Below are 14,836 nucleotides of genomic sequence, written 5' to 3' on the forward strand. Positions count from 1 at the left end.
ATTGTACAGCTTCGTCTCCTCAAAAAATCGGCAATTGAAACAAGCACCAAACAACACCACTGGGTAAAAAATCGATAAAATTGTCATTTTCGCGTGATATTAGCAACCTGTTAACTGCAGAAAAAGCAGTAAAACATTCCTGTTGACGTTGTGAGCATCACCACACGACTCATTTGTAATAAATTGTCGCAAACAAGCTGCTCGGAGCTGATTGTTGGATTTGTCACTTAACACATATGCAATGGCAGCAGCCCAGGCTGGCCACCAGGCCGCCTGAATTCTTCTTTGCTCGTCAGCAATCAGCGGCTGAATGTAAATTTCTGTTGATGGCAAAGAATTAACCTCGATACGCAATAAATGAAACTGATAAAAGATAATTATTATTTTATGTATATTTGTTGTTCTTGCTGATAGATTTAAGAGCCTACTGTTTATTGGCTCGCATCTTGATTCCCGCATATGCAGTCAATAGTCAACCTTTAATGCCAGCAACATTCCTTAGGCAGTCTATTCCCTTGCCTCATGTTGACTATTAACAGCTGCTGAAGCTTGGTTAAACATATGAACAAAAAATGTGCTTGTCTCACCTTGTAGCTGGTCAGTGCACCTTTCTCTCGAAAAGGAGGTTCCCACTGTATCCTCACACTGTCTTCAGTCTGATCCGAAGACTGCATGTTTACAGGAGCCTAAGGAGCTGAAAATTCAGGTTCATATTGTCAGTTTGAAAGTCAAAATTCAGACTGGAGCTGGAAAAACCGCGCCGTCGGCACTAAAATAATAGATGCGGATCGTATGCAGAATCGGCTTGTTTTGATTCTTCAGCCAACTGAGAACATCGAAGTATTTCTGATAAACACAGGCTCTACTGCCTCAGAGGCTTTCGCCGGAGTCACTCGCAAGCATTTCCGACAAAGTGAGACACGACGAGTCGTTGAAAGCTGGCTAACAGTCGCACATGGGCATGGTCCTTTAGGTAGAACAAGTTTAGCTAGAACGAGTTTGCTGAATGAGCGGCGCCAATTTTAATCACAAAGCGCGCCCGATGAGAACCGAACCGAAGGAAAAGTTCGAGGAGATGCGGCAAGTGTAACTGAGCACCGCGCATATATCTGGAACGTGGCAGATTCGAAGCACACGCTGTTAACAGGTAAAGGCTGCTCAACGTGCTGCGAACCGAGAGGCAAGTACATGTCTTTTCATAACTGCCATCAATCTGCGAACTTGGATTAGCAACGCAAAGCGCAAGTTGAGACTATTGTAATATGATTAAAGGTCATTCTATTTATTTTCTCGCTATTGAAGTTGCGGCTGGGCTGCCATGTCTAGAATAAGCACCAGCCATCGTCGCATCCTCGTAGAGACAATATTAAAATCCGCTTCTTTGTGATTAATTCGCGTGGCGATGGTGAGTCAGTTTTAATGACCAAGGCATTTCCGAATGAATTCCTGGAGCCTTTTGCGCGACGCTGTCGGGCACAGTCGCTTAAAGAGTGGAGACGCGTCTCCACTATTTTATGGAGATCTATATTGTCTCCAGCGGCATTAGTCGAACACAGAGTCCAGGCAGGAAATCATTCTTCGTTCCTTATTCAGCAAATCTTATGTTTTAAATTTTCCTCAGGACAGTAGTCGGGGATGATGCGTTTTCTAGTGCTATGAACCATGCGGCGTGCGGCGAAGGGGGGGAGGGGGGCGGCTGCCGAGCAGACTATATCAGAATAGTAAGATGCCTATCCGCTCCCCAAGACATCCAGCTGCTGAGCACGTGAGGTCGCTAAAACAAGTGGGAGGCACGCGGGAGAATATTTTTCGCAGAAGAACATTCGCCACGGGGAAAATAGCTGCCCTGCAGAAAATGTGAACCGCGGTTCCGGGAGATAAAGATTCTGAGCAGGAGATGAGTTACTAAGGCAAGGTAGGCTTTGAAGGCTTTCCGCATTAGTAAGAAAGGAAAAGGCTGTGTTATCGAGATATCTCCGACCCTGTTTAGAATCGACGCACGAAATCTTGAAAGGTTTGGTTCATTGTGCATGGTCTCGCTTTTTGCGCACGCCTTGGTTTTCTTCACATTTGCTGGCTTCTCGGTGGTTAAAGTTAGATGAAGTTAGCGCTTCTCCTGTGTCGTTTTTCTGTTGTGTTCGTCTTTGTAAGCGCTATTGTTTTCTGTCTTAAGTAATATTCGAATCTAGCCCAAGTCGAAGTTCTTCTAAGTATCCGCGCTTTGCTTTAAACTTTGCGGAGCCTGCGTTTTCCGAGCCGACTTTAACAACGCGCGTGAAAATCAAGCGCGTGATAAAAATTAACGCCCGCCCTTTCTCTGCATCGATCGTCACAAAGAACATTTCTTTTCCGCCTTCACCAAGCACCCAAAAAAAAAAAAAAAAACACGCTTAGCCTTTTTGCTGTGGTTCACATTCCAGTCTTTCTCGTTATAAAAATTCTGCTTTCTGCACCTTGAATCACATTCATTTTTAATCAGAACAAAAGAAAAGGCCAAATTGACGACTCGATGGCAGAACATTTCAAGGAAGGCATCTGAAAAGCACGCATTGCAGAATGGAACGATGAAATACTCACGCATTTCTCTTGTCTCGACTTCCAGCTCAGCAGAGTACGCGGAATATCGGGTTGCGATATTTTTAGCTCGTACCTACAAAAACGGATTCGAGCTATTAGCTGTTTTGCTTACCTTTAAATATGGTACCAACAAAACAGGCTCCGTTCCGTAAACCTTCTTGGTGTCTGCGTATGTTTCGCGTCTTTAACCAAACATGAACAATTACCAAATAGCCCCACAAGACGTTCTTCGATTCTTGGACTAAGCACTTTGTCCCAAACATGATTTATGACTACCGTGCCGGAGTGATTGCCGATTAAGATACGGGACATAAATGCTGAGTTCCGTACTAAAATGTGGTCGTCAGCGGATTTTGAGAGCCATATCACATTTCCTCGTTCCACAGTTCCGAGACAGCGCTTCAGCATCTCCTGTTTCATGTGTGCTCAAAATTGCCCCCCAGTACTCAAATATGAAGTTGCCACTTCCTTCACGAGGCACCGGGAGTCTCACAACCCAAAAAAGTTGTGTACTCAGCTTTCCTCTAAAATAAAAAAAAAATTTACACTGCAGAAATAGCTTATGATTTTTGTTATGTTCCTATACACTCAAATCTTGAAAAGTACAAATTGTTGATGTGTGTGCACAGCAGGTGCGCAACACGAAATATTGTGATGTGGCGGGGAAGGCTTTCCGGCAGGCAGCCATGCAATCTTCCAAAAGAAACTTTCTTGGGTGGCTGACACTGAAACTATTGAACTCGGCGGCAGCGATAGCAGTGGGTGTGCTCGGAAATCGCCAAAGAACAGAAGCACTGCTGTTCATAGTCGCACTTTAATTTAATGGTGGCAAATAACACTTAGGACCAGCCGCCCAAAGCTCGTATGACAATCGCCAACGCCGCTGAACTAGTTTCGCGAGGCTGCAGTTGTGCCAGCTAAATCTGGTCGTCACTTCTCGAGCCACAACACAGTATTTAGGCCAATTTGCCGTGGCCTGAAGCATGAAGAAACATGCATTACAAAGATTCTGGGAAATACTGAACGCGGCTGTACCCCAGCCAATTATTAGAGCGATAGCTCTGTTCAGTGCAGATACTCGGGTTCAGTCGGCATGCAGATGTGTCATTGAAGTAACCTTCGGACTTCTTGATTTTATAACAGCATCCTTAAGTCAGATGCCGAAGCATGCTTTGACTACGGTTAATGAGATTGTGTCCTCAAACTTGGCCCTGGTCATACCCCCCATACTTGGCCTACCCTATCCCTGAAATTGGACCGCGGATTTTGACAAAATTGGATATCCCATGTAATTTGAACGTGTCCAATATGGTTTTGACCTCGAACTTGTGACCTCTGACTAAATTGTGAGTCCGGCGACACCATTTAGCTTCCTATCCGTTCATCTGAACCTTCACTCAAATTTGCTTTACTTCTTGGCGTCCTGAGACATGTTTTTGCTACGGAATTTATAAACCTCGCATTGAAAAAAATAATCACAGCATACTTCTGGCCAGTTTGGAGAAAAAAAATCCGCCAGAGAATAGACCGCACTTCACTTGTAAGCGTGCCGTGATAGCTTTTTTGCGAATATAACAATATAATGTCACAGCAATATGCTATCTAGTGCTCAACGACCGTTGATTTTTTCAACTGACAGCGCGCTTTGTAAGGTAGATCCGCGATACGCAGACGTAATTGCTGAAAGAGAATGAACACATAGCACTGTGTTCTCGTAAATAACAAAATATATATAATGAATATGTCACCGAGAAGTGGTAAATCACGTTGGGATGCAAGTTGGTCACTGTGTAGCAATGCCTTGGTGTGTAGGCTTTTTCACTTTTGCAGGTCCCGTGCACGATTTCAGTTGTGGTAACGCTCCTTCGGTCACCACTTTTCCGGTACTGAAGCCAGTAGCCCTGTAGGACACCGTGCGGTGGGTACGGTGCGTCCCAGGACAAAGAGACCCGGTCTAGCGACTGCTGGTCGGCCCTCAAATCAGCTGGCGGAAGTGGTGCTATTTGAGGGAAGAAAACAGTACAAAAGCCTTTCGGAGCTGTTATAGTGCTGAAAAGGGCGCTCAGAATTCATGTAGTAACGTTTGAATTGTGCAATTTTTTTACCATGCAATATAACAGCGATGACCTATTATGAATACTAGTCTTTAAGAGACTGAATTTGAAGAACGTGAAAACATTACGAGCTGTGAATTTCTGTGGCAGAGCCCACTGAAACTCGTGGTGGGTTGCCAGTGCGTAATGGAAAGATTTGTTGCTTCCAGACAAGACAACAGACATGTCAGGATATTTATTTGAAAGAGGTTGTAACAGTTGACCAGAATCTCTAGGAGCGTTTCATTAAGAAAAAAGGTTATGTACAGCACAAGTTTTCGATCACCTATAATGCGGACATGAGGCCAGAAAAAGCACAGGACAAAAAACAATCGCATTTTTTTTGTAGATGCGTAAAGGTAGGGTATTGCAAAATTTCCCAACAATCACACTATGCCTGCAGCAGTATCGCAAAAAGCACTTCTGATTCCCGAACTCTAGGCTAAACATGCATCGTAACTGTGCGTAGAACATTGAGCGGTTCAAGACAAGAGTAGGTAGGCATACTCAGCCTCTACTTATACTTACAGAGCTTGTTAGTCCTGAAAACGCACTGGTCAAAGGTGGATTCTAGGGTAACCTATTTCCCAAATATAATATTGACACAGCATAAGGTTTCGTGTTAACATTGTAAGTTGATTTCAGTGCTATAGGCAACCAACTCTCAGCTTTGTTAGCCAACGGACACAAACCAAGGGCTCGAAAACCCATCTAGAAGGGCTATATATACGCGCCGCCGTGTCCCAGTGGTTATGGTACTCTGGTGCTGGCCCAAAAGACGCGGCGGTTGAATTTCGATGGAGGCGATATTCCAGAAGGTCCGGTACAGTGCGATGTCAGTGCATGTTAAAGAACACCAGGTGGTCGAAATTTCTGGAGCCCTCTACTAAGGCGTCCCTAAAAACCTATGTTGCTTTGGGAGGTTAGAGACCATAAACCAAACCAGAAGAGCTAAACTTCGCTGACTAAGAAGAAATATTTTCATTTTCTGACCGAATTTTCTTGACCTTCGCTATATGAAAAATAAAGATGGGTTGTCTTTTTCTCTTTACAGAAAGCGGTGCAATGCAGAGACAGTGGCTTCTGCCGCCTCCCCATCCGCCGTCTCTCGATTCCTCTGTTGTTCAGCGTCTGCCCCTACAGAAGAGCGCTATTCCTCTGTTTCAAATTTATTCTGCGAATACATTAACACGAGGGTGAAATATTAAATGCAGGGTTGATAGCAAATAGCAAAAGGGATATGTGACATTTCCATCCTTCGTATCTGCGCCAGATTGATTATGATCGCCTTCACGTTTGCGGCCCAGCAAGCGATGATTTTGAAAAGTCTGAAAGTACACTCTGCAGTCAAAACACTTGTGTCGCGGAAGAAGCACGAAACTATTGATCATGCAGGAAGCATAGATCCCCGTAACGAGATTCACTGTTTGCCTTCAACGTCGGTTTAATGAAAAAAAAAGAAGCCTCCGCTACGAACGTGAAAGCTATCACGATAGCTTTAGGACTGCGGATGACAACCATACCCCAAGCTTCCTTCCTTTTGATTGCCATGGCTAAATGTTAGATGCCCACTCACTCAAAGAATGTCCTAATAGAATGGTGACTGTACCCACGAATTCTTCATGATAGTGCTATCCAGCTTAGAAAAACAGCTGTTTTTTCGTGTCATCCGGCAGAACATTTATGGTCCTTTCCGCATATGAAGTTAGTGCAATTTTCAAGATAGAGATCGTGGCTTCATTTTCATTATTTGCTGGTTTCTGGACTAATGTCTGGGCTATTGGCACGCGACTTCTCCATGTTCCACTTTCTCGGACAAAAAATGTAAAAATTGGAAACATGTAAGGCACTCAGGTAAACATTGAAGGTAATGGTACATTCTTATGATATTTAGCAAAATCTTTTTTTCAAAGTGTTTCTATCAATCACATCGAACAGATAAGACTACCACAGGACACCAAAGGAGCAACACTTTTGACGATAACAAAAGCGTTAATAGAAAAAGAATGTAAGATTCTCGTCGGGTGATCTGCAGATATATAGATTCTCATAGCAAGATCTTACATAATATGAAAAAAAATTGCGATCATTAACAGTTCCTCGCTCAAAAATACTTTTGTCCTGAATTGTGGAGCATGGTTTCAAGGAACAGAACACCAAGTAAAATAAGTGGCTTACGAGCTTGGTCTGTTCTGAAGTTCAAGGTGGAAAACTTGGGAGAACGTCCTGCGCCGTTTTCGGCGAACACTTTCACCTGATAACGGGTGTAAGGCACCAAATCCTGGTAAGTCACCTGCATTCTTTTCAAGCTCTTGTATCGCAGCTTTTTTTCCCAGGGGTCGCCGCTCTCCAGCTGCACGTAGTAGGCACTGATTGGTCCATTCGCACTTTGGCAAGGCACCTCAGACCACATGATGGTAGTAGAAGTGCCATAGGAAGAAATACGGGACAACCTCGTCGGTGCACTGTCAGACACTGCAAGAGACAATCCACATTGCTTTATTCAGCACTCAAGGCACACTAACCTAATCAAGAAAAGGAAACGTTTGTTTTGAAAAATACCAATTAAATAAAGGTGATGTGCAGCTTTTGTTTCTTGCAGCTTTTGTTCATTGCCTGCAAAGTGATTATCATAGAGTTGCATTTTAGAATGTGTTCGTTCGGGTCAATACTTTCCTCCCATAGAGAATTGGCCTCTTGGTCAAAATATTTGACGAAAGCAGCCGAATGTTTATTGTTTTGAATAGCAAATGCGCGAAAGCCTGCGTAACACAACCTTGCGCACGGTAAACTGCTAAAACAAACTTAAAAAGAAAATTGCTGTAACCGCTTCCTTGCGCGACGTTAGAAATGCGTATACCTGGAGCACTAGGAGCGCCTAAGATCCACTACACTACAGGGAACCTGGTGTGTAGTAAATTCTGCCCCTAAGTATGAATGAACAGGACTGTACGAAGCAAAGGCGCCATCATTTAGAGCGTTAACTCTACTGGTCGCAATTCGAGCCTCCGAGTTATGCTGATTCCATGGATAGAATCGGAGATGGTGGCCTCCAATGGATATCAACGACATTGTATCCCAGTGGTCGCGGTGATAACCGAAGTTATTACATCATGGAATAAAATATTGTCACGGGTGGTACAGCTCGGTTGGATACATCAAAGTAGGTGACTGCAGCGGACGTCAGTAGCAGTCCCAAAAGCGGAGCATTCGCAGCCAGACACTTCGGCTTCTTTTTCTAAGGCCAGCTCGCGCGCGCATTCCGCGCTCTCGTGGTTCTAGTAGAACGACGACAATGAATGGGCGGTGTCAATATTAACAGGCGGCAGACGATGACCGAGCACCACAACTCTGAAGTAAACAATGTGAATCCAGTACATACATTCCTGTCTGACAGGCGTCAAAGTCGGGCCACTTAGTCCCGACGTCCATTTAAATTTGTGGGCCAACCGATTGCTGCCCAATGTTCCTGATGGTGTCATACAATCAAGCGTTTCATGCAGCATAAACTCACTGATCAAGTTGAAACCTAGCTAGGGGCAGGGATTTGAGCCGGCAACCTATGTACCCCCCCGCCCTCATTCTGCGTCTTTACGAATGTTTCATTAATCGATCAATCAATGTTTATTGACCTAAAATAGGTACATGTAAGTTTATATATGCATACGTGTATGGGGGTTCAACGCCCCAAAGCAACTCAGGCTGTGAGGGACGCCGTAGAGGAGGGCTCCGGAATTTTCGACCACCTGGGACTGACATCGCAAAGTACACGGGCCTCTAGAACTTCGCCTCCATCGAAATTCTACCACCTCCACCACGGCGGCTCTTTCTATATGTATACATGGGTTAGGGAGTTTTCTGTGCGGTTTTCGTTGTTTTATTGAGCCGCGGCTCCTGTTCGAGCTGTGTGATGTCTATTACGCGGTCTCTTGCCCTCATTATCAACATTGCTTTGAGGGAGGAGATTATACCTCCTCGCTCGTTCTTTGTCTCTATATTGAAAAAAACTGTTTCATTGTAAGCCTCTCCTGACGAAAGGAATACAATTCTCGAAACTGTTGGCAAAATAAACCTTTAATACGAAAAGTCGCGTTTGTCGTAATACTGTACTTGCGCTAGTAAACAGTAAACTGGCGCATTGAAACACCTATTGAATATATATATATATATATATATATATATATATATATATATATATATATATATATATATATATATATATATATATATATATATATATATATATATATATCATATAAACATTGCGGCTCAACTGTTTGTCGCAGAGTGGTCGGGGGTGGCATACGATTTTGTGTTTCGTGAAGCATTAACTTGCTAGTTAAGTTAGAGTCCAGCTCGCCGCAGGATTTCGAACAGGCGACGTGTATTAGGTGCGTTAACGTTTGATATTCCATCGCTGCCTCAGCATCGGCTCATTTTTTTTTGATACCCTAATTTCGAATCTTGTGTTTGGCTGTTATCTCAAAGGCAAATATGGAACAAACGTCCGGTCGATACGGAATCGCTAGCGAGGGTGCAATCATTAGGGAAGTATTTATGCGCACTACATGATGAAAACGAACATTTGTGCGTACTGTTGAGCTAGTTGATGTGGCATTATGTAAAGAAAAGTACGTAAATAGAGAGGGAGCAATACACAGGCTCTTAAAAACGATTAGAACATTTGCCCAGGAGAATTTAAACGGGTGTTACGACAATGTGAGAAGGATAGGCAACGTTTTGACTTGTTTGGGAGCCATTTAACTGCTGGCTAATTGCTAAGCTGAAGGAGCAATAATTACCTGTTCCAGTAGCATGAAGGCAATATTGCCGTCAAAACTAATTTATGCGCTTTATCAGCTTAGGCTCATTGTAATTTAATATATTTTTAAAGAAATCATTGGATGATGTCTGTTTCTCTATGAATATAGCGGTATAGCGTCAGTTGAATATATATACCAATTTCACGAATGAAATATTTGAAATGCAGACAATGAGAGGTGTGGAATGAGTAAATGCACTCAGTATTGACTTTGAAAAGAGGTTTTGCGCAACGTTTGAGGCTATTAATTTACTAAATGCCCCTAGTTCTCAATAAAAGAGTAAATGAATAAAAAACATTGTGACCGAAAAAAGCCTGCATCGGTGTAGTCGTTAATTTTTTTCGGGTCCCGATCGGCCTAACATTTTTCACTCAGATTCACCCTACTTAAGTATGCTTGGAAGGTAATGTAAAAGAAGAAATTTTTTGAAGAATTTATTAAAGACCCTCAAGGGAAGATAATCCAGTAGATTGCGTCGCTGACCCAAAAGTACAGACTGCATTACCTTAATTAAGGGGATGCGTCGACGTTGCCGTTGCCGTTTATTAACAAGAGCTCCTTCGTAAATATCCAGGAAATCATATGCGTGCTAAGCACCGGTCTCTCATATGTATGTTATAGGTTATCATGTTATGCCGTGTGAGCCCTGTCCAGAAATTCTGAACAATCACATTTTATGAAGGAAAGATTCATATATATGAGCCCACAATTTCTCAAACATCACGAGATCGCACCATAATGATTCATATATGTTAATATCCCTCCTCTGGGGGATTGCGCGTTCCTGCTATTTATTCCCAAAACTCGCCCCATTGTTTTAAGTGGCAGGCGCGTGTGTGTGGTGATCTCGGAGACCATGAGTGTTCATGCCTGTTTCTCTCGGCGTCCGCTGCGAGGCGTTTCGGTTTTGCTGTTTTAGAACGCGTACCTACAAAAATATTTAACAAATGAGAAGTCACATGTGCAATCCGAGGAAAATTTGTAGAGACAATTCAGCATCTTATACTAGAATATGATGGTATTCATTCCGTATCTTGGTGCAAGCACAGTCACTCTCTTTGATGCCCTAGCCGCGGAGCTGGCACAGTGGTTATGGTATTAGGCTGCTGACCCGAAAGACGTGGGTTTGATTCCGGACGCTGCGGTCGCATTTCGAACGAGGCGCAATCCTACAAACTCGTGTTCTGTGGGATGTCAGTGAACGGTACAGAACCCCAGGTGGTCGAAATTACCGGACCGCACCCCTGCGACGTCCCTGATAGCCGGAGTCACTTTGGGACGTTAATTAGCACCAATGAAATCCTGATGCCCAACGGCTCAGATATAACAATGGCCCCGTAAACGAGTTTGCGGTGGAAGTTAGCAAAGACTGATTGGAACACCGGCGGCTCGAAAACACAGATATCAAACGAGGTTTGAAATGTAGGGTTCAAAATTCATTTCATGGAAATGGCGAATTTATAAGCCGATTTAGTACATCCTTAAAGAAATATAACGAATAAAAGCGGAGCATGAAGTAAACTGCCATCACCCTTTTTGAAAGCGGAAGCTCCAAAATTCTATCACTCCATCCGAAGCGCGTACTCAGTAGCGCAAAATACAAAATATTTATGATTATAAAAGTCTCCTGGAGCTTTTTTGCTAAATTTTGTATCTGGGAATGGTAACGATAAAGATGAAGAATAAGTAAAATAGTAAAAAGGAGATCGCCCTCAGTGAACACATCGCTGAATCGCTTATATCCGTAGATAGATGCAGTTGTCACTGCTGCTTGTTATTGTTAAGGTGGTTTGTACCTCATAGAAATAAATGCATTACTGCACAAGATATGCCCAGCATTTGAGACAAGACTTTATGTGTAAGTGCCCACCTTTCGAATATTACCTTAGAAAGTGTGACCGTGCGAGAGGCCAAAGTTTTCCTCTTTATCTCTATGATCATTGCGAGTGAACCCCATTATTAGATATAAGCTGTTTGTTAGTATGGCCTCTGAAGGTAACATTCACTTCAAATCAGAGCGATTTTTCGCAAATGAAATTAACTGGCATTTAACACATTGTTACAAAGTGCAACGACACTTTCAGCAACTTTCGCCTAACTTAAAACTATCTACCCACATTCGTGCTGTACTTCATGAGTTGGTCGGAGGGCATAAAAGATTAGTTAATATTTGCACAATAAGCTTATATTAAAGGAGTAATTACCCATTCGCAACCACCTGAACGCAGGCACACGGCTACAGAAGAAAGCTATACAGCTTTCTCAGAAACTTCGCAGTTAAGAAAAAATTCGTTATGCTCCAGGGGTTAGAACCCCCAACCATCACTTCACCAGAGCAGTCGCTCCACCAAATTAGCTAACTGGGACGGCAAGCTTATGGTAGGGCGAGAGAGAGTTGATTAATACAAATTACCCAATTACAAATTTAGTCCACGTTGGGGTATTCCCCTAAACATTTGACCAACCATAAGCTTGTAATGCAACCACAGTCAGATATCCAAGTGAAGAACTGCACCAAATAGAAAAGAAACAGAAGTAGTAGATCGGGCATAAAACCACAGACCACAAGCCGATTGCATTCTATTTCAGCATTTGTGACCTTTTTAAGTGGCAAAAGGGATGCTACGCCAGCTGTCGCTGGACTTCAGCCAATCACAATGTGAACACGTGGCCCCAGGCGTCGGTTTCGGCCACGATAAAGGTGGGAGTGGAAAAATAAGTTCATGTTTTCCGAGTTGTCATGCCATGTCCAACCACGTCAGCGTGTCCAGTTTGAGTGATATATTAAGAATTCATTGGGAAGTTTTGCCTCCATCATCGTCACTGTGAAGAGAGAATCCGGCGACGTTTGATAATAGATGGACATCGGGGGTCGTGCTAGTTGAGCTCTCACCTGCCTCAAGTGTGTCGAAAGTCACCTCTGCAGCCTTCCCTGGACTGACTGTCACGGCAGCGACAGAGACGCGGTAGGTTGTGTAGGGATGCAGGCCAGTCAGGTTGGCGCTGAGCAACGTCGGTGGAACGGTGACCTCGGTCTCTTGCTGGCTTCGTAGAGCGCACTGAGGCACGCGTAGTCTCAGGGGTTTGTACAAAACGCGGTAGGGGCGAATGACACCGTTGGCGAGTTTCGGACAACCCCAGGCGACTTCCACTTCGGTCGAGCCGTTCCTCCTGAGTACCACGTAAGCAGGTTCGGTAGGAGCTATAAAACAAAACAAAACGAATAAGCGCATGGAACCTTACACAATTACGAATGTGTTCACATACCACAATAAATCCGATTTATTTACTTTCGCCGTTATTTATAATTTACCCCGTGGACGCCATGTTCATGCTGGTGCATAAGATATTTATTGGACAAATCTGCATATATACAGGAAATTTGACATCTGTAAAGCCGTATATAAGGTCCTGAAAACAGTTGCTTTTCAGGTAATTTTGTGTAAGAAAGAGAAAGTTGAGAACAGCAGGATTTATTACTTTGCGTCTCAGCAAGTAGGTATTGTAAACAAAAAGGGGGCCATTGTTTAAACCATGTGGGTTAATTTCCAAAATATTTTCCCTGTTTGAAACCTGTCCGTTAATTAAACATCAGCAGCAGGCTGAATATACTTATGCATCCTGATTCGTAAATACCATGGCACGACCTCATGACGGCTCTAGGCCAAACAGCAACATGAGAAGTATAGATGGTCGTCAGGGCTCCCTCTGAAAACCCGCCGTCAATATTTTGTTTTTGTTATCATGCCATCTCTTCATTTCTGCTCGTCTCCTTGGAGTGACAGCTCACATGACTGGCCCTGTTACGGGACGCGCTCAACATAAAGCTATTTCAGGCACCGAAATGTCTTCAGTCTTTCCAGGTGGTGAAAACGGAACAGGAGCCACCAGTTGGTACACGTGAGCACACTTGGCAAGAACAAACCCTGGTCCATTTCGCGTCTCTTGAAAATGACGTCAAAGGAAGGCTGCCGCAGACGACGCTCTTGGCCTCGGTATTAGTCGTGTGGGAATAATACTTTTTCACAATCCATTCGAATCCGAACATTGTAGCTAAACGGGAACCGAAAACGAATCGACTAGTAAGTACCAGCATAAAATCGAATGCGAATCGAATATTTTCACGACTATTCGTAAAATGCGAAGTGCTAGCGGTGCTGCTGCCATACCGCACTTTGTGCAGTTATAAGTAAAACATTCTAAATACGCAACACTAGTTGCCACTACACCGGTGCAACACGAAGCCAGTAATGAACCCTATGACCATGTTATACGTGTAAGAAATTATATTTTACTTTTCACTACAGCTGCGAGATCTATGCACCAGCCATTGTCTCCGAGATGGTGCCTGATGGCCGATCTCATACGCACTGGAGGCAATGGTTTGCCGAACCTGCCTGAGCCCTGGTACATTTTCTGCCCTTAGAGGCCATGTATGATTCATCTGAATGGCCATCGATTCGAATTGACAATGTCGTGGCGCTGATCCCTTCTTCCAGCACACAACTGCCCCCGCATAATGTTCCACGGCGTTATTATGGGCCCTGCTTTCTTAAACAGTTGTCGAATATAATTACGGCGACCCGGATTCTACTTCGTGCCAGTTATTCGAAAATCATTCAAAACGTCCGAACATATTTGGTTCGCTTCTAATAAATTCGATCGTGCACTGTTTGATCAGTTTAGACGAACCGAACGTGAGATTATTCGATTATGTGTTCTAACAGTTCGATATTCGCATGCATCTACTCTTGTGCACAGGTTAGTTGGACAAGACGGTATTTTTCAAATCGTTTATAATAATAAAAAAAAACACAACATGACTGGCAGCTTAAGGTTCGCAGTGCGAAGGAATAAAATAAAAAATCCAAAGATTATCGCTAAACATATCTACAGCGTAAATTGAGTATGCACAGCAGAAAAAGCTGTCCTAATATCAACTTGACTAAGTCGCGGGTTCAACGCGATGAGTGCCAAAAAAACTCCGTGATGGCGACGAGGCACTAGAAGAGGCACAAAGACACACACAAAGCGCAGACTAAGCGCAGCGTCAAGAAAGGCCCACATTCGCTGTGCAAATATGAAAAAGTTCCTTCTGCTTTCTGATCAAACATCTTTAAAAAACACCCCTCGCAATGTGCCAGTTTATATATATATATATATATATATATATATATATATATATATATATATATATATATATATATAAAAGGTAGAGGAAATGAGGGGCTCGTTTGACAAACTCATGAAGGGAGCCAACAGTCCCCGAAACCAAGGTGAATAGGGGAATGTTTAATATTTTTTGTGTGTTCTGCTTATCGGTGGAATAATAATAATAATAAT

The 14,836-nt window shown here is 43.3% G+C and overlaps 1 protein-coding gene across 1 annotated transcript in view; it reads right to left on the reverse strand.

The window, feature by feature from the left end:
* LOC144109755 (receptor-type tyrosine-protein phosphatase T-like) overlaps window positions 1-14,836 on the reverse strand; it is a 109,552-nt gene that overhangs the window by 51,274 nt on the left and 43,442 nt on the right. Inside the window, 5 exon segments of the mRNA XM_077642551.1 lie at window positions 588-694; window positions 2,578-2,650; window positions 4,326-4,576; window positions 6,849-7,145; window positions 12,387-12,695. Of these exon segments, the coding sequence (XP_077498677.1) occupies window positions 588-694; window positions 2,578-2,650; window positions 4,326-4,576; window positions 6,849-7,145; window positions 12,387-12,695 (1,037 nt within the window).

This window comes from Amblyomma americanum, chromosome 11, assembly GCF_052857255.1.
Source record: "Amblyomma americanum isolate KBUSLIRL-KWMA chromosome 11, ASM5285725v1, whole genome shotgun sequence".
NCBI classification, from domain to species: Eukaryota; Metazoa; Arthropoda; class Arachnida; order Ixodida; family Ixodidae; genus Amblyomma; species Amblyomma americanum.